This window comes from Bos mutus, chromosome 3 (assembly GCF_027580195.1).
Source record: "Bos mutus isolate GX-2022 chromosome 3, NWIPB_WYAK_1.1, whole genome shotgun sequence".
NCBI classification, from domain to species: domain Eukaryota; kingdom Metazoa; phylum Chordata; class Mammalia; order Artiodactyla; family Bovidae; genus Bos; species Bos mutus.
The window spans coordinates 74,944,906-74,972,293 of NC_091619.1; the positions used below are offsets into that span (position 1 = coordinate 74,944,906).

General features: G+C 43.4%; 1 protein-coding gene across 4 annotated transcripts in view; it reads left to right on the forward strand.

Moving 5' to 3' along the window:
- Positions 1-27,388, forward strand: part of WLS (Wnt ligand secretion mediator) — a 116,696-nt gene that overhangs the window by 47,341 nt on the left and 41,967 nt on the right. For all 4 annotated transcript variants that reach the window (XM_070367864.1, XM_070367862.1, XM_005895774.2 and 1 more), the window contains one exon: positions 24,394-24,518. In XM_070367864.1, the coding sequence (XP_070223965.1) occupies positions 24,394-24,518 (125 nt within the window). The remainder of the gene's footprint in view (positions 1-24,393; positions 24,519-27,388) is intronic.

Genomic DNA, 27,388 nt, shown 5'->3' on the forward strand with positions numbered 1-27,388 from the left:
GGGATTTTCTAGGCAAAAGTACTGGAGTGGGGTGCCATTGCCTTCTCAGAAAGGAATAATCTACTGACTGTAAAAAATGAACTGTCACTTTATCTAAAATGATTGGGGCGGATTTATAGAAGGGAAAAGATGGAATCCTTTTGTGATCTTATTGTTGACCATCAGCAAGAGCTGTGGTTCTTAATTTTCGGATGCCTCTCGAGAAGAGTCTACTAAGAGAGCTTAATGGAGCAGAGGACTCTCTACACCGTAAAACTGTAACTGGTGTGATGGAGCAGACCGTTGGTAATATGGTGTCCACACAACAGGAATTCCATGCTTCATCAGCTAATCCTCTTTAACAAACTATGTTGAAGCAAGTCACTGAGAAGAAATCTAATTCTACCCTCCCACTCCCATTCCCCCACCTTCCCTAAAAGAGACTTCTTATGACTAAGTTACAGTCTCATAAAGAAACATTTCTGAGTGGATAGTTTTTATTATAGGCTAGTGACACCAAGAGTTTTAAAGTTCTTTTGTAAATTTCTTTACCTACCCCGGTGTCAATGGGGGAAGAAATAAAAACTTCAAAATTTTACTCTTCTCTCTCCCTACCCCCTCAAAAGAAGATAAGCTGAGAAAGCTCAAAACACACCAGAAAGATGCAGCAGCCTTAAATGGAGTGGGGTTTGAGGTGGTGAGTAAAGGTAGAGAGGTTGTCAATATTCAAGATGAATTTACATGGCCAGTCCTCTTTCTTATAGAGTTGTGTTTCCTCTTCAAACCAAGGCTAGAACCTAGAATTTACAAGTATAATAACTCCATCTTACGTAACTTACCTGACTTAAAATAGAAGGAAACTAAAATCACAGGAGAGGACCGTATTTTGTTGATTATAACCCAGGATAGTGAATATTAAAGACATCATGTTTGTTTATGCTCATTCATGGATTATCTTTCCCTTTGAGGGAATCTTCAGGAACAATTGAAATTAACCATTGTGAACATGTTTATATTGGCAGGAGGGTGAGAACCTTTGGCTTTGTTGTATTTGGGTGTGATATGTGTAAGCCCATGACTTGGACAGCATCCCTATAAAGCTGTCTGGATCTCTATACTTTCTGGCTCAATGGTTTTGTGTTATGTATTTCCAAGTGAACAAATTCAATCAAGAAACAGAGTTGGACTCTTTCAAAACCTTTCCAAGACTTTATTTATTTATTTTTTTAATGTTGATAGTTGCTATAGCTTCTCAGGTGGCTCAGTAATAAAGAATCCGTCTGCTGATGCTGGAGACATAGGAGACGCGGGTTCAATCCCTGGGTTGGGAAGACCCACTGAAAGAGGAAATGGCAACCCACTCCAGTATTTTTGCCTCGATAATCTCATGAACAGAGGAGCCTGGCGGTCTATGGTCCATGGGGTTGCAAAGAGTCTGACACGACTGAGCACACATATAGTTTGTTATATGAGATCCCTCCCGCTTTCTTCTAGTCATCCATTGACTTATTGGTCAATTTAGCATTAGAAAGTAGATTGTGTTGGATTGGTCTCTAGTCTTAGCAAAACACTCATCCATGGTGTTGAATAATCTGTAGTAATTGTTACTAAACATCCACTGTGTGATTGCAGACTTTGAGCACTGGAAGAACGGTCAGAATGCTATTGGTCTAATAATTTAAACAGGACTTTATGGGTAGACTTCGAGGACCATATGAGCCCCTGATACTGTGTGAAATTTTAGTCCTGTTTACTTATGTGTGTTTTGGGAATAAGAGGTTTTGAGGCTTTTGTCAGATTTTCAAATGGGCCCCCAAATGTTAAAGGACTAATTTATGAGATGAGGGAACCTTACAATACTTGCCCACTGTAGCACAGCTGGCTGGAGACAGAGCAGGATCTCCTGGTTGTATATCAACTGTGTAGACTAAATATACAGGTCAGTGAGGCTTCTATCAGACAGAGGCCTCTTAAGATTCTTGGATAGAATGCACTGGTCATTCTAAAATGGTATATTTTCTTTTTTTCAATCTCCCAAGTTCAAGTTCAGGAAATGTAGTGCAGTCTAGAATCTAGACTAGGAGGTAGGCTGGTCCTGTTTATAGTGCCACAGCTGCAGATCACCCACGTGTCTCATTTCCTGCTCTGAGTTTAGAATATAAATGAGGAGATTCTCTTTGCATCCATAACAAGTATATCCTGGTTACTAAAATAAAAGCCTGGTAACATCAATGAAAAATGTGAGCAGCAAAGCCACCACAAGCAGCAGATTCCTTGATGGCGCCCCACTATATATAAGACATTTTGTGCTTTTTACCTCCTCTTCTAATTTTGGGTATTGTCAGTACTTAAATGCCAGTCAGTCATCACATAACTAATGTAAGGTTATTTTATGGAAAATCATACCTTTATTTGGGGTGACCTAAGAAAATAAGAAGTAAAATTATTTTCTGAATGATACTTCTGAAAGCAAAAGAAAGTTAGATGGAGAAAGAAAATCCTTTGTTATACAAAGCAGAATTTTACTTAAAATGCCAGGGACTCTACAATGGAAAAAAACACTTTTCTCAATAGCTTCGTACTATCTACACACTGATGCTAAAAATGGTTCCGGTTCTTCTTTTGCTTTAGTAAATTAGTGCTCATGGTATTAGTAGGAGAGGTAGTAATTCTTTGAAGGAAGAGGAGGTTCTGGTTTTTTAATCGTTCTGGTTTAGGTTGTTCCTTAAGATATTTGTCCACTGAATCTATCTTTGCTGTCTTACTGGTTATTCATACTATGACCACAAGGGAAAGCCCAGGCCTGACCTAACAGACAAGATTATATGTTCTTTAAATGTAAGGGCTAGGGGAAGATAGAAGAATTTAGTGTCTTTTTAAAAAATTGCTGCCACGTAGAAAAGTTTTAATAGATGAAAATGTTCAGCAATGAAAAGGCTGTCTCTCTAGGTAGTGAGCAGCCTGTCATTGGTAGCAATCAAGCAGGAGCTGGTTGAGGGGGCAATCATAATGATGACCACAGTGATAACTTGCATTTAGTGTTGATTTCTTTACAAAGTACTTTTGTATTAGAGATGCTGGTGGTTGTCTCTGTTGCCAGCCATTTGCTTTGGCTTCATATCATTTTCTTACAGAACTTGTCTATTTCTCCTCCCTCAGAGTGTGGACTTCCATCATGCCTTCTGAATGGGCACCTGACCACATAATCAGTCCCTCAGTCATAGCTGATTGGATTAGGATGGGCCCTTGCCCCAAGGGGGAACAATCAGATTCTGTCTTATACGAAATTGGGGTTCACTATTTCTAGGCTCACCTTCATTGGCATTTAAACTGAAAAGTCCTGAGGGCTGCCTGGGCAGCCATCATTCGTCTCATGCCTGGAGAAGCAGAGAAAGTTGGTTGGCAGAGTGGGAAAACCGGATACAAAGAGAAAAGTGGAGATGAAGGACCATGGGGTATAATTACAATCGACTACAAATGATAAATCTCTCCCTGACAGTTTTCTCTTCCTGGTTCTGGTTCCTCAAGCTTGTCGGCACTTGAGCTTCTCAAGATACCTTTGTATCCTTCCTGCTAATTTCTACTTAAGCTAGTGTGTGTAAAATCCTGTTACTTGCAAACAAATTATCTCTGAGTATGACAACTTTATTTTTATTTCATCTGATCATCTCAACAGTTCTCCCGTATGGAATGAGAGGAAACTGAGGATGAGAGAAGTTAAATGATTTGTTCAAAGTCTCCTAGCTGAGATATAGAGGGGTTATAAGCATAAGTGATCTTGGAAATCGAGTGCCTCGATCCCGCTGAGTCTATGACATGGATCCATCGATAGTGCCCTGGAGAGGCTTCCTGATCTGAGTGGGAAATCATATGAGATGACCCTTAAGGTCCTGTCCACTCTATGTCTCTTTTGCTGAAAGTCCATGAGTCACTTAAGTTTCTTAGACTATAAAAATCTCATGAGTATCCCTTCAGTTACTTCAAAGACCCTCAAGAGTGAACCATTTTAGAAGATGCTGTTAGGTGGGGATGGATGCCCTTATGTTAGTGGGTAAACTTAGTGTTGAGTGAGTTTTCTTGTCTTTCATGTTGTTATGTGTTACCTTGTATTCATTTCTAGTCCTTGGGTAGGCAGACAGGGTTGGTGTACTGGAAGTGTATTTTTAGTCTGACATTAAAAAATGTATCATAGACACCAACTCAGGAAGCAGTTTTTAGGTGAGTCAGTATATAAATAACCTCAAAGAGTTTTCATAAAGGGATGGTGGATCTTTTAAATTTAACAGCCCAGCTTCTGAGGCCCCCTTTCCAAAGTCCTGCATTCATTTAGTGGTCATTTATTGGGCTTCTACTGTGTGCTGGCATTTTTTACTCAGAAATTAAGGTATAAAGATAAATCCTTATCTTTCATAATACAATTTTTAAAAACCTCATGGTCCTTCTTTGTTTACTTCTCTCTATCCTGAAACACTGAATTTTGAGGGCAGGGACTGTATCTTGTTCATCTTTGTGTCCCCATACTTAGCACAGCCCCAAGAACAGTAAATACTTGAGATGTACTCAAAAGAATTAGTTAGGAGCTCACTGTCTAGTTAGGAGAGAAAGAAACAAAAAAATCACACTAGTGTATTCAGTGCTAAGTGCCCAGAATATTCCACGAACACAGGAGGGGGAAATGATTAACTCACTGTGAATACAGTTTTTTAATTGAGCCTTCAAGGGTGGAGTCTTAATGAGAGATGGTGGAATCTGTGACTCTCTACTATCTGTTGGCAAGGAGGCAATCCAAGGGCAGCCTTATTTTGTTCTGAAGCCAGAGTATTGGGCCAAAAACTGGACCTGTCACTTAATGGATTTATGATACCTTTGGCAAGTAAGTTTCTGAATTTCCTTATACTTCATTTTCTTTATCTATAAAATGGAGATAATAGTAGTACCACGCTTATTAGGATTGTTTTAAGGATGAAACAGTAATACATATATGAGGTTTTTACATAGGAAGTATACAGAATAAATGTTCAATAAAGGTGAGTTACTGGACTTGAGCAGAGAGAATAAATGTAAGTTCTGAAGAAAACATAGTAGCCCAGAAAGGGCAGCAGTGGGACCCAGTGTGTAAAACAAGGACCTGAACAGATGCTAGCCACAGGCCTTTCACTACTTAAGGACAGCAGTTCTTAACTTTGGATTAAGAACCTTGACCTTGAGAGAAAAATGTGCACAAACCCCATAGAGATAGTTTGTATTCATATTTCAACTGAAGACCTGAAGGTCATCTGTGGGATTCAGAGGTTCATGAATCTCAAGGAAAGAGTTCTGCCCTCATGGTATAGGCAGACCCCCTGAGTGCCCAGTTGCATGTTGATAACCAGTGAAGCAACTGGAGAACACCCTGAAATAGAAGATGCGGGAAATTCTCAGCACGCTTAGGAGATTATGTGCACAAGGGATGATTTAATTATATTTGACTGTAAACATGAATATGTAAATTAAAATATTTGGGAATAGAGTAATAATTCAAGAAGGGAGCAAAGGTATGTGGGAGAAAACCTCTTAGAAGTCTGCAAATAGAGATTATAGAAGTTATGTGACTTCTCCAAAGTCATCTGGGTTGCAGCTGAGGAAGGCAGGACCAAGAACCCTGTTTTTCCACCATGAAATACTGTGAAATGACATGTTGTATGCAGAAGATGGTAAATTCCCTTGTTAAAAGAATTTCATATTGGAGAGAAAAGATAAGCTCCTAAAAGAAAGAGGCTGATTGGTGAGTTGCCTTGATGACTGGGCTAATAAATTTGGAGTTTGATCCTTAAGAAAAAGAATTGAAAAATCACATATTTATTACTGAAATGAAATGTGGAATTCAGGATTTGAAACTTGTAGCTTGTCCTTTGAATTATACAGCAGCTGGAAATCGTTTTTATTTCCCCCCAATCTGGACTTCTCACATGGTGGTCTTCCCAACAGGAGGGCATCTGTGAACTTTTTAATGGGAGAAGTCCTAAAGCTGGGTTAGGGCTGTGTTCGCACAAGGCTGGCTTCCGAGGCAGGTAAAATTTAACTCCCCTTTTGCTTTTCAGCCACAGACACAGCCATCGCTGCCACCACCAGCTGAGTAACTCAGAATCTAGGGGTTGCCAGTAATTGTGGGTTTTAAGTCACAGAGGAAAAAGATAAGAGGCGAGCAAGGCTGGTTTTTTCACAATTAAATGTTGCTCTCGGGCTTGTCTGTCGGCAGGAACCCAAGAGGTCAGGACCCACCAGCCATATTATTTTTCTCCCTGGCTGCCTGCTGTTACTCTTATCCCCTCCTCATTCATGGGAATGAGGAAAAGGTGGGTTGGAAATAAAAAGCTTTTGCTAGCCTACTTTTTCCTTTACGAAACTTGTCGGAAACAAAGCTTTCCGGTGAAACAGACGGGATCCCTTTAGGTAGCTGGCTTGTCCTGGCGACAGCACAAAGGTATTTTTATGGGGGGGAAAGAAACCATTGTTGAAATGTCCTCTTGTCATTTTATAGTTATGACATTGTTTTTTCTCCAGGACTGCCATGTACTCTGGAATTTTTACATTTGTTTCTGTTTAACTCTTTATGTTAGTCAACATCAAGTTTCTATCCCTGGTCACGCCAGCTCCATTGCAAGTGCCCTGAAGGCAGGGATTGTTTTACTGTTCTTTGTTTTTAACACAGCGCTGCAAAGGTACAAGGCAGTTAAGCATATTGGTGGTGTTTCCATTTTCTGTGTTCAAGAGATGTTAGAACTAGAGGGACCTTAGTCATCATATGTTCAACTTTAGTATTTAATGAAAGAATACAATGTGTAAAGTGACTTATTCCAATTGTACAGGTAATTAGTGACTTCCCCAGAGCAAGAAACAGGTCTCATCTCCTAACTCATGATGTAATGGGAGAGGCCTGGAGTGATGAAGTCAGGCAAAGCCTGTTCAGTTTGCCTCCCTCCCACACTGACACAGAGACCACACGCCTCGGTTTCCTCATTTTGAGATTACAGATAATCTTCTATATCTGGCTGGCATCTAGGTGCGGCTGAAAATATCTACACATAATAGGCACTCAAAAATGAGAGCTTTAGAGAATCTTTGTTCTGTCTTTTAAAAATACAAGACCTCCTTTACAAGAAAACACATTTCTGTGATCTCTTCACCATCCGAAAATGTAACTTGATTGCTATTGGTGAGAACAACTTAGGAGGAACAGCAGGCTAGCGGGGCTCTTGGGAGGATGCAGCCTGGAATGGACCAGAAGTAGAAAGTGGTCCTGCCCACAGATAAGAAAGGTAACAAGTGCCATGCCTGGGCCTGTGTTCCATCAGTCCTCAATGGGAGGGAGTTGGGTTGGCTTGTTCAGCAGTTGGTAAGGAATGCCTGCCGCACCCACCATGCTGGGAAAGAGGCTAGATAGAGATGTTGGGGGTTGGAGGGGATGAACAAGTCAATGGGCCTAACTTGCTGCAGGAGTGAGATGAGTGTAAATGATGGTAAGCCACCCAGTGAGAGAGGGAAGGGCCAGGGGCTGAGGGACAAGCACTCAGGAGGACACTGCCCATGCTCAGTGCTATTCAGAGGCGTTTGGGGGAGATAGATGCATGGAAAGATTGACCGAGATGGGGTGGGGCGGGGGGAGTGCCAACATTACCGGAAAGGAAAGAGTCTTTCAAAGGAGAGACTGAGAGAAGTACCTGGGGAGGAAGAGCAGAAGGAACCTGCTCTGAGCATCAGTGGCTCTTACTGAGGAAGGAGTGGGTGAAGGTCTTTGGGCCATGACCCAGAGCTCTGGTTTTTGGTTATCCTTCACTCTCACAGACATAGATGCCTTCTCTACCCTCTCTGTGGTGGTGAGTCTGTCTATCTCCTGGAAGCCTGTGCAGCTCCCCCACATTGTCCCATTGCTTCCTGGAGCTCAGGGAATGCCCTCACTGATGATCAAGGGGAGGACCTCATCTGCAAATGAGAACCCCAAACCCCACCTGTGTGCTTAGTCGCTCAGTCGTGTCTGACTCTTTGTGACCCCATGAACTGTAGCCCACCAGGCTCCTCTGTCCATGGGGATTCTCCAGGCAAGAATACTGGAGTAGGTTGCCATGCCCTCCTCCAGGGGATCTTCCCAACCCAGGGATCGAACCCAGGTCTCCTGCATTACAGGCAGATTCTTTATCGTCTGAGCCACCAGGGAAGTCCCCATCCCCACCTAAGCCACATGAAACAAATATTCTGTGCGAATAACACTGGCCTGTCTCCAGCAATAACACAGCTGCTGAAACAGCTTAGTCACCAGGGGGATGGAGGTAGTGTGGCACGGGAATGCGGGGTGTAGAGATCTGACATTTAGCTGGCTGGCAGCCCCCCGGGAGCCAGCACAGATCTGTGGGAGAGGCTCGGAGAGGGTCCGCTTCCCATTCACAAGCATGTCCTTGTTTCTTTTGAAGCCCAATCGTAATCCTCTCCCTAGGCCGGCAGACTGTAGAATAAAACTGAAACATTTTGGAACCGAGGAGAGGAAAACTGAAATGGTTGACTCCTCTGAGACACCTGGTTTCTTTCCCTTAATGATCCATGTTTATTCCCTGGATAATTTTTTTTTTTCCCTGCTCCAGGCTAGGCAGAGTGTGATTTAGAGGAAGAGCAAGATGGGAGGAAGGGATGGTGCGGAAGAGCTCTTATCTAGAAAATGTGACTTTCTTAGCTTTTAGGTATCCAGGTGATGTAGGAAGAAGAGGGCAAGTCCTGGCCCTCCTGCCTGATCTTGCTTGAGCTTCTTCTGCATCTTCATCCATCAGAGCTCCTGTCTGAAGGACTCTGGGCAGATCTGGGCACACTGCTTCCCCGGTTTCAAGCAGGGTTTTAGGAGGACTAATAAACTGCCACGGAGTGACCCCATTCCTCTTCTAGCCCTTTGAAGAAGTGACCTTTGTGTTTTCTCTTTATCCTGGACTACTTCTGCACTGTTTGTTTTGGGGGTTGTTAAGTTAAATTAGCCATCCCTTTCCTCTCCTAGTTACTGTATGAGAATGCAGCTGTCAGTCTGTGAACTCTGCCATCATCTATTTTTAGATTCAGGGTGAACGGAGCCCTCTTCTCTAATTGCATTTGGTGGGAAGGGGGGAGGGCAGGTAGATTTTCATAAGCATCACGTCAGCTGTTCTTCTAAACGCTCTGTGCTCTGACGGCGTCCTGGGGAGAAAGCAAAGCAGCCCACTGTGCGTTTCCCTCCCCTGGCTGTCAGGCTTGTTTTCACCCCACATTTATGTTGATTATGGTCAAATAGGAAAGAGCTGTTGCCACATTTGCTCTCCGGTGTTTTAACACTTGCCAACTTGGATGGTTCTGATTTCTCTAGCTTTGTCAGGAAATGATTGGTTCATTGTTGAGTTCAGGTTCCTTGGAAAACAGGGAAGATCCTTCTGGTGACATTTCCTATGAGAGTCAATAATCTTAAACATACTGAGAGCTGTGTAAGTGCAGCAGGCCTCAATTTTTTCGAGATCTCTCTACCCCCTCCGCCCCCATCCCCGCCCCATTCGTCTGCCTTTCACACAGCTGCCAGATCTCTTTGCTTAAACATCCTTCTAAATAAGATGCTGCAATGTTCAGAGCACATTTCTTCTCTTTCTCAGCAGATGCTTCCTCATCCCAACCTTATCTGTTTTCTTTACTCCATCTCCCATTCCCTGCCATAGTGAATGAGTTGATTTCTCTGACTGCACTGTGCTATTTTGTGCTCCCATGACTCTTTAGCCCTGTGGTTCCCTCTGCCTATAATTTCTTCTCCTGCTTCCTTACCTAGTGAACTCTTACTCATCCTGTGAGTCAACAGTTAAACATCATTGCTTTTAGATGAGATACTCCAGAAGATTGTATATTCTGTGCAGTGTTTCTCAGCCCCCTAGTGAGTACTCTTGACAGCTTATGCTGACTACAGTGGTCCCTTGATATCCCTAGGGGATTAGTTTCAGGACCCCTGTGAATGTCAAAATTCACAGATGCCCACATCCTTTATATACTGCACCTTTATATGGTATAGTACAGTCAGCCTTCCATTTCTGCAGGTTCTGCATCTGTGGATACAGAGGACTGACTGAATATATCTGTTTCATATACACTACCCACATGGGGTAATGTTCCTTCCCTGGTGGCTCATTAGTAAAGAATTAGTAAAGAATCCACCTACCAATGTAGGAAATGCTGGTTCGATCCCTGAGTTGAGAATATCCCCTGGAGAAGGAAATGGCAACCCATTCCAGTATTCTTGTCTGAGAAATCCCTGGGACAGAGGAACCTGGCAAGCTATAATCCATGGGGTCACAAAGAGTCAGACATGACTTAGCAGCTAAGTCATGAAAAACAATTGCCTTCCTTACCTTACTGTGAACAATTGAGGGCAATGACTCTGCCTTGAAACTCAGTTCAGTTCAGTCACTCAGTTGTGTCCGACTCTTTGCGACCCCATGAATCGCAGCATGCCAGACCTCCCTGTCCATCACCAACTCCTGGAGTTCACTCAGACTCACGTCCATCGAGTCAGTGATGCCATCCAGCCATCTCATCCTCTGTCGTCTCCTTCTCCTCCTGCTCCCAATCCCTCCCAGCATCAGAGTCTTTTCCAATGAGTCAACTCTTTGCATGAGGTGGCCAAAGTACTGGAGTTTCAGCTTTACCATCATTCCTTCCAAAGAAATCCCAGGGCTGATCTCCTTCAGAATGGACTGGTTGGATCTCCTTGCAGTCCAAGGGACTACTAGTAGGTGCTTAAATATATTTGATGGAGGAAAACATGGATTGGATGGTCCAGCTAGCATTAGCGCTTTCAGAGGTATATTATTCCATCTTGGTGGCAGCATCAGCTGTTATGATTCCTCAGTTCCTGATGGACTTTTATGCCCCAGAAAAGTAGGCTTGAGTAGATTATCAGAGACCTAACATGTCATACCCAAATGGTTGCTGTAGATTTTTCTTCTCTGAAGTCTTACCAGTAGTTCAATCTATTCTCTTATCTCTGTAGATGTGGACAAGCATGATTGTTGTTGGTCAGTTGCTAAGTCGTGTCTGAGTCTTTGTGACCCCGTGGACTGCAACACGCCAGGCTTCCCTGTCCTTCACTATCTCCTAGAGTTTGCTCAAATTCATGTCCATTGAGTCAGTGATGCTATCTAACCTCTGTCACTACATCCTCTGTCACCTTCTTCTCCTTTTTGCCTTCAATCTTTTCCCAGAATCAGGGTGTTTTCCAGTGAGTTGAGTCTTTGCATCAGGTGGTCAAAGTAATGGAGCTTCAGCATCAGTCCTTCCAATGAGTATTCAGGGTTGATTTCCTTTTTAATTGATTGGTTTGATCTCCTTGCAGTGCGACAGACTCTCAGGAGTCGTCTCCTCCTTTACCCCTACTAGCCCTCTCAAGCACAACACTATTGCAACTCCATATTGTAATTCAGATAAAGCAGGAGAAAGGGAATGGTGACCCCTCTCCGGCTCACTCTGTTTCCACCCAGTCCTAAAGAGCAGGTGTATTGCTCCTTGATGGTACCCTTGGCCAAATTTGAAGAACATCCTTTTTATCTGAGTGTGTGTGTGTGTGTGTACACATATGTGTGGTGGTGAGAGAAAGGAAGCAGGTTGTAGGGGAAATAAAGTGAATGCCCCCAAAATAGCAGACTGTAGACTACACACAAGTGGTATAGAAATGATGGAGTGACAGAGAGAATGTTGGAATTTAAGGCTATTTGGAGAAAGAAGAATTATATTCACTCATTAATTTGTCAGGTATTTAATGATGATTTGTAAAGACATGAGCGATGTAGCTATGAACAAGACGGAGGCAGTCCTTGGCTCTCAGAACCTCTCAAAGTGGGAGGTGGGCAGGGAAGGCGATACAGGGAAGTAGTCAGTAGCTGAGCTGCAGTAGGATACGTGTTATAGCAACACACAGGCTGCTGCAGGAGCAAGAGGAGAAGCCCTCCCTCTGTTTCAGTGGGCGAGGGAAGGTGGGAATGAGTCTGTAGAATTCTAGAAGATGAGCAAGTGTTATTCTGGCATGAGGGAGGATGCCAAGCACTATCTTCAGAGTACTGTCTGCAGCCCAGAGGAAAAGCTCTTTTGTAATATACCCTCTCAAAGAAGGCTCCTAGTAAAAACCCAGTGTGCTAGCAGGGACCCCAAGTGTAGTAAGTGTAGATAACTTTTAGTGAAACTGAAAAGTAAAAGTTGCTCAGTTGTGTCTGACTCTTTGCAACCCCATGGACTATACAGTCCATGGAATTCTCCAGGCCAGAATACTGGAGTGGGTAGCCTTTCCCTTTCCCAGAGGATTTTCCCAACCCAGGGATCGAACCCAGGTCTCCCACTTCGCAGGCGGATTCTTTACCAGCTGAGCCACAAGGGAAGCCCAAGAATACTGGAATGGGTAGCCTATCCCTTCTCCAGGGGATCTTCCTGACCCAGGAATTGAACCAGGGTCTCCTGCATTGCAGGCAGATTCTTTACCAACTGAGTTATCAGTTCAGTTCAGTTGCTCAGTCGTGTCTGACTCTCTGCGACCCCATGAATCGCAGCACGCCAGGCCTCCCTGTCCATCACCAACTCCTGGAGTTCACTCAGGCTCACGTCCATCGAGTCGGTGATGCCATCCAGCCATCTCATCCTCTGTCGTCCCCCTTCTCCTCCTGCCCGCAATCCCTCCCAGCCTCAGAGTCTTTTCCAGTGAGTCAATTCTTCACATGAGGTGACCAAAAGTACTGGAGTTTCAGCTTTAGCATCAGTCCTTCCAAAATATCAGGGAAGCCTTAAAAAAGCAGTCAGCAGTTGCTGAGTACTTACTGTATGCCAGGGCTGTGTGAGTGACTAGCACATTTAATCCTCACAACCATAGGAGATGGACACATTGTCACCGCCCCCCCCCCCCTTTGTAGAGAAGTTCAGTGACTTGCCAACCATTGCACAGGCACCAAGTGGTCAAGGTGGTCCCTGATCCCAGGCTGCCTCTCTCTGGAGCCTGAACTCTTACCCATCTTCAAGGCTGGAAGTGGTATGTCAGGCTAAGGTGACCAATGTAGCAGGCAGGGATAGGAAGAGGGTTGTGAGATGAGATCCTGATGCTAACCAGGAGCCAGGTCTTAGTCTTGTATGCCTTTAAGGAATTTCAAGATTAGACTGAGGGCAATGTAAAGGCATTGAAAGTATTTTAGAAATCATCTATCTGACTACAGTGTGAAAAACATACATGGGGCATGTGTTTGAGTCATCTAGACCTGAGATGATGGTAGCCTTGAATAAGGGCTTCCCTGGTGGTTCAAACGGTAAATAATTTGCATGCAATGTGGGATACCCAGCTTTGATCCCTGGGTCTGGAAGATCCCCTGGAGAAGGGAATGGCTACCCATTCCAGTATTCTTGCCTGGAGAATTCCATGGACAGAGGAGCCTGGCAGGCTACAGTCCATAGGGTTGCAAAGAGTCGGACATGACTGAGTGACTAACACTTTCACTTTGAACAAGTGGAGGGTGGTGGTGAGGACGGAGAGGGAGATAAATCTATAAGACTTGATGAGCTCAGAGAATGGACTGAATTTGGTGGTTTGGCTTTCTTTTGTGAACCGTGGAAATAGAGCCATCCATCCAGTGGAAAGTGGGCATGCAGATTTGAAACTCAGGAGGGAAATCTGAACTTGAGAGGTGACTGATGCTCCAGGAAGAGATGAGACCCCTCAGAATGAGTGTGCTGAGTTGGAAGGGAAAGGAGTGGGATTTCCCTGGTGGTCGGTGGTTAAGACTCCACGTCTCCACTGCAGGCGGCTTGGGTTCGTTCCCTGGTTGGGGAACTAAGATCCTGTATGCTATGCAGCCAAGAAGTTTAAATAAAATAAGGAAGGGAAAAGAGCTACTCTATAACTCAGTGAACACCAGGATGTGTTTTTTCTATATTCTGTTGTCCCTCCAATTCATTTGTTTATAAAACATTTGATGCCCCAGCTACTTTTCGAAATGTATATCCTTTAAGCAGTTCAGTAGGATGCTGTAAGGCTAAGTGGATATTTTCTAACTGAGAAGATGTCACTTTGCAAAGGGCCTGATGTGAGGAACATTCCACAATGTCCGTCATATTTTCATAGACAAGTTACTTCAGTTAGGAGATACTGCTTCAGAATATAGCAAGGGATCATTCTGACAATGCTTAGAAAAATGTTTTACACGTTGAGAAATACTTCTCCACAATGCAAATGCTTGACGCGATGGGGTAAAAGTGAGACAGGTGAACTCAACTGTTAGTCTGGTTTGTGAAATAATTGTACTCATTCATTTTATAACTACCTCACACCCAGGCCTGTAGGGCATCTTAAAAAAACAGCCAGGACCAAATTTATAATTAGCTGAGTCCATTTTTGCCAGACCTAACCATGGATATAGGACAGGGTTGGTTTTGTTATTTCCTTAATTGAAAGCGTCAAGAAAATACAAGCCAGGTCAGGGAGTTTTTGATCAGGGAAAGAACGCTGGCATAAATAACCCCAGATTATATGTCTGCAGGAGGCTGGGAGGAGGCTGGTCTGCACGGCCTCCTTCTGAGGTTACCCAAACAAACCTGGTGACTGGCAGCTCCCCTATGTAATGTGGGAATGTGTGTGAGCATTTTGAAATCTCTAATTTTTTTCCCAGGGCAAGGATCCAGGGAAATCAAGGTTTCTCAGGGTACTTAAAAGCTTTTGACAACCATAAAATAATTCTTTATTTTCTCTTAATGTAACTTGCCTTCCCCCAAACTGATCAGTAATATCACCTAATCATTATGGGACTGGATGGAAAAGAAATAGGATTTTTAAGTGTTTATATGCCAAGTGACTCTGTCAACAGCCTTGGGAAGTAGGTCCCGCTGTTTCTATATTGCAGAGGTGGAAACAGACTTAATCAAAAGTCACTTAGCTAAGAAGACATAAAGATAAAATTGAAAAGTGGATCTGTTTGGCCCCCACACTCTTTGTAATATCCTGACTGGCAAATGCCTATTTCCAAAAGTGTAAGGTAAGAAGCGTTCTGATGAATTCCTCGAAGAAGGCTCATCTTTCATAACTTCAGCGCCTCCTCCCAGGGGCCTTCTGACATTAAGCAACTGCCCTAGGTTTCTTGGGGTGCTCACGCTGTTTTCTAGCTCTTTGTCCCCCTCCCCCATCATTTTTGGCTTATGCTGAGGAGTTGCTTACCTTTCTGGCTTTCCACTTGTCTTCACAAAACTGATTGGCAAACACTTTCCCTTGAAGGGCAGGATGGTTTAACTCATGCAGAGATAAATGCTTCTTAAGGGTATGCCTGGTCTGTGTGTCCCAGTGTGGGAAGGCACAGATCTTTCTGCCTGTAATGGTACTCGGTCTGGGTCTGCTCCCACAGAACCCTGCAGTGCAGGTTCCTCATGTCAGAGCACTGCTTCCATAACAGGGTGGAAATCCCAGCTGTGCCTTTCCACACCTCCCTTCCCAGTATTGAGAATGGATTTTCCGTGCAAACAAAATGTATCTCCAAAGTCATTTGAGAAATGTGAGGCTCAGACAGCCCACAGGACAAAAAGCTGCTGGTCTCATTTAGGTGTGGAAAGTCATGCATCTCAAATTTATAAATGCCCTATGTGGATACTTTACAGCTTCACCCCATAGAACTGGTGTAACCAGCATTCTTGTCTTATAGAGAAGGTTTTCTGGGAGCCAGAGGTAGTCTTGGCCTTCCTGCCATTCTCCCAAGGAGTTCAAATTGAATGCTTCACTTTCATTCTCTCTGCGGAGGTGGGGGAGGGGAGTATTGCCCAAACAGTACCGTAGGAGTCATGAGACCCGTGTTTTATTACCTGCAACATAGTCATTAAAGCTGAGCTTTGCTTCCGATCCATTGGAGACAGAAGAGAAAGTGGTTCTGGGGGCTGAGTTCACAGCTTTGCTGGGTCCTCTGCCCAGTGTTTTCCTGTGTCTGAGTTTTGTGCTCCAGGTTTGGATATGGGTTCATAATGGGAGGTTCATGTCTCTGAAACCCAGTAACTATTTTGAATTAAGGTAGATACGAGACTTACTTTCATATCCCTTATGAAATGATAGAAACAATAGCTAAACCCATCATGCTTTCAACACTGATCTAAGAATTTTTTGTGTAGTAACTGATTTAAAGATCACAAAGTCCTAGGTGTGTGCTCAGTTGCTTCAGTCATGTCTGACTCTGTGCGACTCTATGGACTGTAGCCATCCAGGCTGCTTTGTCCATGGGATTCTTCAGGCAAGAATGCTGGAAAGGATTGCTGTGCCCTCCTCCAAGGGATCTTCCCAAGCTAGGGATGGAACCCATGTCTCTTGTGTCTCCTGTGTTGGCCAGTGGGTTCTTTACTACTAGCACCACCTCGGAAGCCCCAGCGTCCTAGGAGGCAAGTCCTATTCCAACAGGGTGAAGAAACTATGAGTGTCCATGGGTGGGGGGAGATCACAGAGTCCTGTGAGAGGGGCTAGCAGGTCACTTGAACTGGCCATTCTCCCTGTATAAGAACCACAGGCCATGAAGCTCTAGAAGCTTGTCTGATGTTTCTAGGGGAAGCTGAGTCTTGGCTTCTCTGCCTTATGAACAGAAATGATAACATCTGCCCCAGACAGCACAGAAAGTAGGGAGGTGATCCATGAGGATTAGGCAGAGCCTGGGGTGAATGTCATGAACAAAATAGAAAAGTTTAGGAAGAACTTCACTTGGTGGTAAAATGGGAAGAAAAGAATAGTGGTGTGGGGCAGTATGAAAAGTGTCTCCCTTCACCGCAAAGAATGATGTTTTCTTAGCTGACCTGTGGAGAGATTTTGTTTCCTTTTGGTGTTTTTTTGTTTTTAAGATATTTATTATTTTTTGTTTGGCTGCACTGAGTCTTCAGTGTGGCACGTGGGGTCTTCGTTGCGTCACGTGGGATCTTTTGTTGTGGTGTGTGGGCTCTCTAGTTGTAGAACATGGGCTCCAGGCCGTGCAGGATCTCTAGTTACAGCTAGCAGCCTTAGTTGCTTCACTGCATGTGGGATCTTAGTTCCTAACTAGGGATTAAAACTGCATCCCCTGCAAGACAAGGCAAATGCTTAACTGCCAGACTGCCAGGGAAGTCCCTTCGTTTTGTTTTTAGTGAGTTGGTTATTAACGTGCAAAAATTGAGAGATATATAACCATCTGAGGGGAAAGAAATGGCAGCCCACTCCAGTATTCTTGCCTGGAGAATCCCAGGGACAGACTAGCCTGGTGGGCTGCCGTCTATGGGGTCACATGGAGTCGGACACGACTGAAGCGATTTAGCAGCAGCAGCAGCATAACCATCTGAATCTGGCTTCTCTTGAAGCAGCAGGTCTGGAAAGATAACCTGTGCTATCTCTTGAGGGTTGGAGTTGAAAGCAGACACGACTGAAGCGACTTAGCAGCAGCAGCCCGCATACATAGGGCTCTCCCATCCCTGATCACACACCAAGTTAGGGCCAGATCCATGATTGGAACACAGGCATCCCTGGGCTTCCAGCTCCAGGCAGGATGGGTCCCTTTACACTTCTCTAGTCAGTTTTCTGAAGTGATGCTCTGTAGGTTCTGGCAGTTCCTCTCCTCAGTGCTCAGATTAGAGAATTGCAGCCATGTTCCTAGCGGTCTCCTGGGAGCACTGCATGTTTCTCTCCCCTAGAAAGTTGTGTTTGGTCAGAGTTAAGTGGCCTCTGCATGCAGTGTGCTTGATTCAACTATTAGGTTTCTTTTGAATTCTGTTTCTGCCAAAAAGATAGTAGAGCGTGGTTGGGTCTGAGGGAACCAGACTGAGGTGTAAGGCCCAGCTCTACCACTTGCTAGCATGTATTCTTGGGCAGTTTTTCTAGCTGACTTCATCATAGGATGGGTGTGAGGATAAAAGAGTACAGTGTTCTCATGGAGCCTTATTTTTATTAAAGACGTACCTGTTCATATTTTGTGACTCATTTGAGGGCCTTATTTCATCACAAGTTACCCAGTTTTCTTTAAGCAATACAAAAAAGATGGTTGTCTTTTAAGAAGGCTTCAAAATAGTTCTCTTTCTCATATTACCAACAACAATACAACTTCAGGCAAGTCACTCCATATCTGAGGGCCTCGGTTTACTTACTAATCAAAAGGAAATACCCATGCCCACTTTATAGAGTTGTTTAGTGAGGTTATTTAAATGAAAGCACGGAAGTCATGAGGGCCTAATAGAGAGTAATTGTACATGAAAACAGTCTTTAAAATTTTTGTTTTTAACAGCATGTTTTAAAACAGTTTTGAGATTCCCAACAGGTAGCAATAACTCAAAAAAGGAAGAAGGCCAGGAGGCAAGTGTGTCTGGCACTTTCTCTCCCTGAGGCACCTGCTTTGTAAGGTCCACCCCTAACGTTTGTGGGGCCCAGGGCAAGAGTACCTATGAAGGCATGGCTGCCATATGTCTACAAATTTTAAAGTAATAAATCACACCAACAAATTGTTGAGCCAAATAAGTCCTATCACCCAAATGTAACTAATCTACCTTCATGATGAACTGGAAGTCTGGGTTTAAATTTGGGATTCTTAGACTCCTTGGAATTCTGTGTCAAAAATGGGATGGACCAGGGAGTATGGGCTTCTCAGTGTCCTTTCTTCCCATCCCTGACTCCATCCCACACAAAGAATATGTTTATGTGTGGACACCCCACCCTCCAAGCTCAATCTCTGTCCATGTCCTCAAAAACAGCAGCCCTTTGATCACTTGTGAGCCCAAAGGCACACGAGTGGTTGTGGAGTTCCCTTTGGGAGACCAGATCTGGGGAAGTTGTCCTCCTCCCCAGGATGTGGAAATAGGCTCGGAGCTGTCTGAGTATGTATTCTGGATTCCTGAGTTCCTGGGCCATGTTCTGTAAATTGGTGGAGAGGTTAGGCTCTTGGTGAGCATGTCCCTTTCACTTCAGGGTCGTCTCATCTGGAAAAGAAGTGAACAGCTGGGAAAGGGTGGACAGAGTGGGACCCTTTATTTATTTTTTAATTTTATGTATATATTTATTTATTTACACTGGGCTTCCCTGGTGGCTCAGATGGTAAAGAATCCGCCTGCAATGCAGGAGACTTGGGTTCGATCCCTGGGTTGGGAAGATCCCCTGGAGGAGGGCATGGCAACCCACTTCAGTATTCTTGCCTCGAGAATCCCCGTGGACAGAGGAGCCTGATGGGCTACAGTCCATGGAGTCACAAAGAGTCGGACACGACTGAGAGACTTTCATTCATTTATTTACTTTTTGTTGCGCTGGGCCTTCAGTGTGGTATGAGTGCTCTTGACTGCAGCTTGTGGACTTCTTTTGTTGCAGTGCATGGGTTCACTAGTTGCCGGTTGCAGGCTTCTCTAGTTGTGCCATGTGACTCTCTAGTTGCTGTGTGTGGGCTCCGTTGTCCTGCAGCACATGGAATCTTAGTTCCCTGACAAGGGATCAAACCCATGTCCCCCTTCATTGCAAGGCAGATTCTTAACCACTGTGCCAGCACTAAAGTCCCTGGAGAAGGACCCTTTAAAAGTCTGAGGCCGAGATTCAGGACCGCGCCTGCCGTGTTGTATCTAAGGCCAGTGCTGCCCTGAACCCTGGCCCTCCAAGGAGCTCAACATAAGAACTGATAACTTCCTTTATACCATCCATATTTATACTATTGAGTTCTGTGGAAATGCCTTTTCAACAGAGTTGACAGTCCCAATTCCTAATCCCAGGGTTAGAAGTGAAAAGGAGGTAAAGTGGTGCCTGATACTCAACTCACACATGGAAGCTCTGGCCAGTTCTTTCTCTGGACCACTGAGGCTGCCAAGCAAGGAGCAGTTGTAGTCATTCTGGCTCCTAACCAAGAGGATATACAAACTCTCATTATTGCTTCTGCCAAGCCAGGCATCCCACAGTTTCTTATACAGACTTATTATTCTGCATTCTCAGCGCTGGGTCTCTGCACAGCCTGGTGTCCTCAAGTCCAGAGTCTCCTCCTGGACTGTGTGAAGCTGAGAAGATGGATGAGAACTGGGCTTCCAGTGATTCTGCGTATAGACTTTGACCCCACTTCTCTGTTGTCAGCGTCTTGCCTTTCCTGTCTTATGCAACACCTGGTACTTTCCAGTTCTGAGTGGCTCGGGGGTCTATTGGACACATTGGCTCGCTTTTCCAAAATATCCCTTCTGTGGAGTTTCAGCTGTGCCCATCTTTGTGGCTGCCAGAAAATCCTACTTCATCTGTTTTTCATCTTCAAAAAAATTGTTGCAATCTCTGATCTGCTCATGTCACTACCATTTTCCCCCCTTGTGATTTAATGGCTTTTATTTTCCTTTCCTGTTTTTTTTTTTTTTTTTTTTTGTGGAGTTTCAGGAGTGAGATGAGAAAACACAGGTGGCCAATTCACCATATTTGACTGAGGATTTATTATCGTTCATTATTTTTTCATTGAAATATAGTTGATTTACAATATTATATTAGTTTCAGATATGTAGCATAGTGAAGCGAAGTGAAGTCGCTCAGTCGTGTCCGACTCTTTGTGACCCCATGGACTGTAGCCTATCAGGCTCCTCCGTCCGTGGGATTTTCCAGGCAAGAGTGTTGGAATGGATTGCCATTTCCTTCTCCAGGGCATCTTCCCAACCCAGGAATCGAACTTGGGTCTCCCGTATTGCAGGCAGACGTTTTACCATCTGAGCCACCAGGGAAGCCCCATATAGCATAGAGATTCAGGTTTTCTTTTTTACATGTTATACTCTATTAACAGTTATTATAAGATAATGGCTACAAGCCTCTGTGCTATGCAATATGTCCTTGTTGTTTGTTTTATACATAGGAGTTTGTATCTCTTAATATCATACCCCTGACATGCCCCTCCCCGTTTCCTCTCCCTACAGGTAACCACCAGTTTTGTTTTTTTTTAATATTTACTTCTGTTTTGCCATATACATTTGTTTGTATTATTTTAGATTCCACATATAGTAATAACATACAGTATTTGTCTTTCCCTGACTTATTTCACTAAGCATAATATTCTCTAGGTCCTCCACATTGCTGCAAGTGGCAGAATTTCATTCTTTTTTATGACTAATATTCCACTGTGTGTGTGTAATTTGTACCACATCTTATTTATTTACTTATTTATTTTTTAGTTGAAGGATAATTGCTTTACAGAATTTTGTTGTTTTCTGTCAAGCCTCAACATGAATCAGCCATAGGTATACATATGTCCCCTCCCTCTTGAATCTCCTTCTTTATACCACATCTTTATCCGCTCATTTGTTGACGGACACTTGGGTTGCTTCTATATCTTGTGTTGAAACTATTGCTGCTATGAACATTAGAGTATATGCATCTTTTTGAATCAGTGTTTTTGGTTTTTCTGGATATATACCCAGGAGTGGAATTGCTGGGTCATACGGTTCTGTTTTTAGTTTTTGGAAGAATCTCCATGTTCTTTTCCATGGCAGCTACACCAATTTACATTCCCAATAACAGAGTACAGGGTTCATTTTTCTCTACATCCTCACTGCCACTTGTTATCTGTAGACTTTTCTGTGCTAGCCATTCTGACAGGTGTAGGTAATACTTCATTGTGCTTTGACTTGCGTTTCTCTAATAATTAGCAATGTTGAGCATCTTTTCATGTGCCATCTGAATATCTTCTTAGGAAAAATATCTTCAGGTCTTCTGCCCATTTTTTGACCGGGTTATTTGGTTTTTTAAAAATGTTGAGTTGTAGGACCTGTTTTTGTATTTTGACTATTAACCTCTTGTTGGTTGCATCATTTGTAAATATTTTCTCCATTCCATAGGTTGTCTTCTTGTTTTATTATTGCTTTCCTTTGCTATGCAAAAGCTTTAAAGTTTAGTTAGGTTTCAGTTTGTTTACTTTTGCTTTTATTTTTTTGCCTTAGGAGACTGATCCAGAAAAAAATCCTTCTGTGATTTAAGTCAAAGAGTGTCCTGCTTATATTCTCCTCTTTATAGTGTCATGTCCTACATTTAGGTCTTTAATACGTTTTGAGTTTATTTTTGTATATAGTTTGAGGGAATGTTGTAATCTCATTCTTTTACATGTAGCTGTCCAAGTTTCTCCAGCACTGCTTATTGAAGAGACTGTCTTTTCTACATTGTATATTCTTGCTTCCTTTGTCATAGATTAATTGACCATAGGTGCATGGGTTTATTTCTGGGTTCACTATTCTGCTCTGTTGATCTGTGTGTCCATTTTGTGTCAATTACTGACAATTACACAATTACTATACCACAAAGCTGATTACTGTAGCTTTGTGGTATAGTCTGAAATCTGGGAAGGTGATACCTCCAGCTTTATTTTTTCTCAATATTGCTTTGGCAGTTCGGGGTCTTCTGTGGTCCCATATAAATTTTAGGATTCTTTGTTTTAGTTCTGTGAAAAAGGGCATGGGTATTTTCGTAGGTACTGCATTCCATCTGTAGATAGCTCTGGGTAGCATGGCCATTTTAACAGTGTTAATTATTCCATTACAAGAGCATGGGAGATCTCTCCATTTCGTTGTATCATCTTTAATTTCTTGCATCAGTATTTCATAGTTTGCAGAGTATAGGTATTTTATTTTATTTCTTGGTTAAGTTTATTCCTAGTTTTTTTTTTACTCTTTTTGATATCATTTTAAGTGGGACTTTTTTTTTTAACTTTTTCTCTCCAATAGTTCATTATTAGAGATTGAGGATATAAATGGTACTAATAAAAGAGTGGGCACTGATGTTCATCGAGAGTTTTGTCTATATCAGAATGGCTTCAGATCCCTTCTTTCCTGCATTATTTCTTTGTCTTCCTAGATTTCCTCAGAGAACTAGGAATGTACTGCACTGTCAAATTATCTTCAAGCCACACTGGGTCAGTGGATAGTAAAGCCCCAGTTTTCTGGACAGCAGCTATTCTTGCCTGTTTCCCTTGTGACCTGGAGTTGAGGTTCCAGGACCCAGAACTGAGCCCAGTCTCATAACCCCAGTGGGAGCTGGCTCACCATGGTCATTGTAGACATGTAGTTGTGCTTTTTTCCCCCATTAAGACTCCTCTATTCTGAAACTTGCTCAACAGAGTATAAAACAGACCAAATGGATAGATGTGATTTTTACCAAACTTATCTCTTTAATGAGCTCTGTGATGAGTTAAACCCATTCATGGTCCTTATTGATACAGAAGTATATATGTGAATGTTCATTTGTATAATTATGAACTTATTTTAATATTCTTGTCTATGTATAAGTCTTAAATTTAGAGAAATCCTTCACATCTTAAATTAACTTTGTCCACACTCTGAAGAGTTTTGAATTTTAGAGAAGCAGAAGAGCCTGCATTTGAGAACTTCTTGGGGGAATTTTAGAAAGGATCTTTCAAACTAGAGTGTTCCTGAAGAAAGCACCCAAGGTACTTGTCATTTATCTGAGAGGTGGCGAAAAATCTTGGTCATTTTGATCAGAGAGGAGAAAACAGATGAGTTGTAGGTTTCAAGTGCTAAGGCACTTTTGTGGAAAAATGACCTCATGTGCCATGGGACTCATATGGGGGGATGTAGGACCAGTGGTGGAGAAGCCTGGTAGGCTGCAGTCCATGGGGTCGCTAAGAGTCGGACACAGCTGAGCGACTTCACTTTCACTTTTCACTTTCATGCATTGGAGAAGGAAATGGCAACCCACTCCAGTGTTCTTGCCTGGAGAATCCCAGGGACAGGGGAGACTGGTGGGCTGCTGTCTATGGGGTTGCACACAGTCGGACACGACTGAAGTGACTTAGCAGTAGTAGCAGGACCAGTGGTATAAGTTAAGGAGGATACATGTTGAGTCAGAACCTGACCATTTGGAACTGGCTCAGAATGAGACCGCCGTCTCTAGAGGAATTTCAGTGGGAGCTCTTTGACTCCTTAGCAGAGCAGTTGGTGATGGGAGGGGACCCAGCATCCAGCTCAGACATTCATCCGGTGACTTTTAAGTCTTCAGATTTGGAAAGTCAGGTTTGGTGCTTGATAGGAACTGATGCCAGAGAAGGCAATGGCACCCCACTCCAGTACTCTTGCCTGGAAAATCCCATGGATGGAGGAGCCTGGTGGGCTGCAGTCCTTGGGGTCGCTAAGAGTCAGAGACGACTGAGCGACTTCACTTTCACTTTTCACTTTCATGCATCGGAGAAGGAAATGGCAACCCACTCCAGTATTCTTGCCTGGAGAATCCCAGGAACGGGGGAGCCTGGTGGGCTGCCGTCTATGGGGTCGCACAGAGTCGGACACGACTGAAGCGACTTAGCAGCAGCAGCAGCAGCAGCAGGAACTGATACATCTCTTTTGTCTTGTTGGTTTCCATCCTATAAGAGTTTTTAAACTGTTTTCAAAGTATCTTTCCAGAAGCCATTTCTGAATTGTGGATCATTTCTCTTGCAGGAGAAAATGCAGAAGTTTCCATGGATGTTTCTCTGGCTTACCGTGATGATATGTTTGCTGAGTGGACTGAAATGGCCCATGAGAGAGTGCCCCGGAAACTCAAATGTACCTTCACCTCCCCCAAGGTAGGGTACCTTGATGTCCTAGTTGATGGGGTTTTTATTTGGTTTCCAGGTATGTGGGAACATTTGCTCAGACAGAGTCCTTGTTCCTAAGCATACATGACTCACAAAGATTAGTAGTCACCATCCTTTGTCCTAAAAGAGGGCAATTTAGATATTTCATGTCCCTGCAAAGGAGCAAAGAACAGAAGGAGGAATGTTTGTTTGAAGTGATTTAGTTGTTTCTCTAAAATACCTCCATAAAAATAAGCTCTTTGTTCTTTTGTTAATTAGCTAAAAGTGTTTGAAGAATGTTGCTTAGTTAATTTTAGGTGGGTAAATCTGTTCATATTGGATCAATGCATGTGTCTGCTCTCTGTTTCTTAGGCATCTCTGTTGCCAAAATCAGTGTGCAGGTGTGAAGACTAACAATCCCAGGGAACAAACATCATGGACAAAAAGAAGGGCCTGAGGGAGGAATCTAGTTTCCTTTGTGACCTCAGTCTTTTTGCACATCTGTAGGACTCTCCTTTCTTGGTTCTTCCAGGAAGATTTGTTTAACCACCCAGAGGGAAGAATGTCCCTATCCTGCATTGAGTGTAGGGAGACACTTTCTCTTGGACAAAGGCCTCAGAATCTTGAGGAATTAAAATACAGGGATGGAGTCAGTGGCCCTCAGAGGCCAGTGGGATTTGACTGTATAAGGACCAAATCAGAATTACTGGGTGCCCTTTTCCAGTGCCAAGTGCTGCCCTCAAACGTGCCTCCCCAAGATTCTGTCCCACGCACCCTCCCCCACCTGCCAAAGTCTCTGAAGTTGAAATGGAGCCGTAGTTACTATTACTCGTGGTTACTCACATTCCTCAAGAGTGTTGACAGGGAGCACCACCAGCTAGGTGACCTCTGATGTCCCTTCATGGACAGAAATAATCTGATTTTCTTTGCATGAAATGGAGGAGAGGCCAAACTGCACTGAAGCACATTCCTGATTATGTCATTTATCACTTGACATCTTCAGGTCAGTTGCTGCTGAAGAATTTGGCTACTTTGTAGTACTTGCTCTGTTGATCGATTTAGTTCTTCACTTTTGCTTACAACTGCAAAGTTGGGTTTTCCTGTGGAATGGTAAGGATAACAGGTTGAAGCCTCTGAGAACCATGCCCCCATCCTGCCCTGAAGAGGACTAAAATGGGGCTGTGCAGGTTCATTACCATTGGTTAAAGGCCTGGATTTGGAGCAAAACACTCCCCAGTGGCTCAGTGGTAAAGAATCTGCCTATAATGCAGGAGATGCGGGTTCAATCCCTAGGTCAGGAAGATCTCCTGAAAAAGGAAATGGCAACCCACTCCAGTATTCTTGCCTGGGAAATCCCATGGATCGAGGAGCCTGGCAGGCTACAGTCCATGAGATCCCAAAAGAGTCGGACATGACCAAGTTCACTAAACAGCAAACAACAAATAACTTGGCTTCAATTCCAGACCATTTCATTTACTGACTGCATTCCCTCAGGCTAGCTTGCTTTATCTGCTCAAGCTTCAGTTTCTCCTTTGCCAAATGAAATAATAATTAATACCTGCCTGTGGAATCTCTGTAAGGACTAGATAACAGAACGAATCTTACCACTTGAATCTAGTCTGGGACATGTTTCACCAGATGGGCCACCAGGACAAAACATATTAACTAAATCGCTCATGGGCCAACCATGCGCCCTACACATAAGCATCTTTTGGGGTACCTGGTATTTGTTAAGTTTCTCTTTCCCTAGGGTTCCTAGATCAGAGCTACGGAAAGTGTGGCCTAAGAATTAACAGCATCAGCATCACCTGGTAGCTTGTAGGAAATGCAGATTTTCAGGTCACACTCCAAACACAAGAATCAAAATTCGCGCAGAACCAAGGAACCTGTGTTTTAATAGGATTTCAATTCCTTCTCTTAAGCTTGATAAAATTTGAAAGTGACTTCAGTAGATCCTTTCCTTAATAATCAAATGTAGGGTCCCCCCCCCAAATTCATCCAGAATTGTTTTGAGTAGGCCCTTGCTGCTGCTGCTAAGTCACTTCAGTCGTGTCCGACTCTGTGTGACCCCATAGACGTCAGCCCACCAGGCTCCTCCGTCCCTGGGATTCTCCAGGCAAGAACACTGGAGTGGGTTGCCATTTCCTTCTCCAATGCATGAAAGTGAAAAGTGAAAGTGAAGTTGCTCAGTCATGTCCGACTGTTAGCAACCCCATGGACTGCAGCCTACCAGGCTCCTCCGTCCATGGGATTCTCCAGGCAAGAGTACTGGAGTGGGGTGCCATTGCCTTCTCCGTTGAGTAGGCCCTTGGGGGTAATCTGTAGGTGAAAAGGAATGGTAAAGAGGAACTGGAGGTAGCAGAAGAGAGAGATGTAATATTTCTAGATCTTTGTATGCAGTGGAGGAAATTAATTAAAACCTTTCTAACTGTTGCTGCAAGTTGATTGCATCATTCAAGGGTAAGACTGGTTGGATGTTTAAAGCTAAAGGATATAAAGCTTTTGCATATGGAATTTCATTCTCAGAAAAAGGGAAAAGTCATTTCTCACCTTACTTAAACTCTTAGAGGGCGCTGAGAAGCAGAGTCAGGGGAGGTTGTTAAGAAGCCTGCAACTGCTTCTTAATGACAGTTGCTTGATTATCTTTAGGATGTGTTGATCCCTTTCAAGAAAGATACTAAACCTTGAAAAGTGTGAAGGAAATGAATCATCAAATCTATGCTTTTTGATTGCAGTGAAATTTAGACTTGAGTCTGAAGATTAAATGAGAAATTGCTTTAAAGCTTTTTAGTCCCTGGTGGATTGTGAAGTTTAAAAAAAAAAAAAGTCAAGTTGCCACCTGCTGTAATTTGTCCTAATTAGCCAGTCTCATGCTGGAT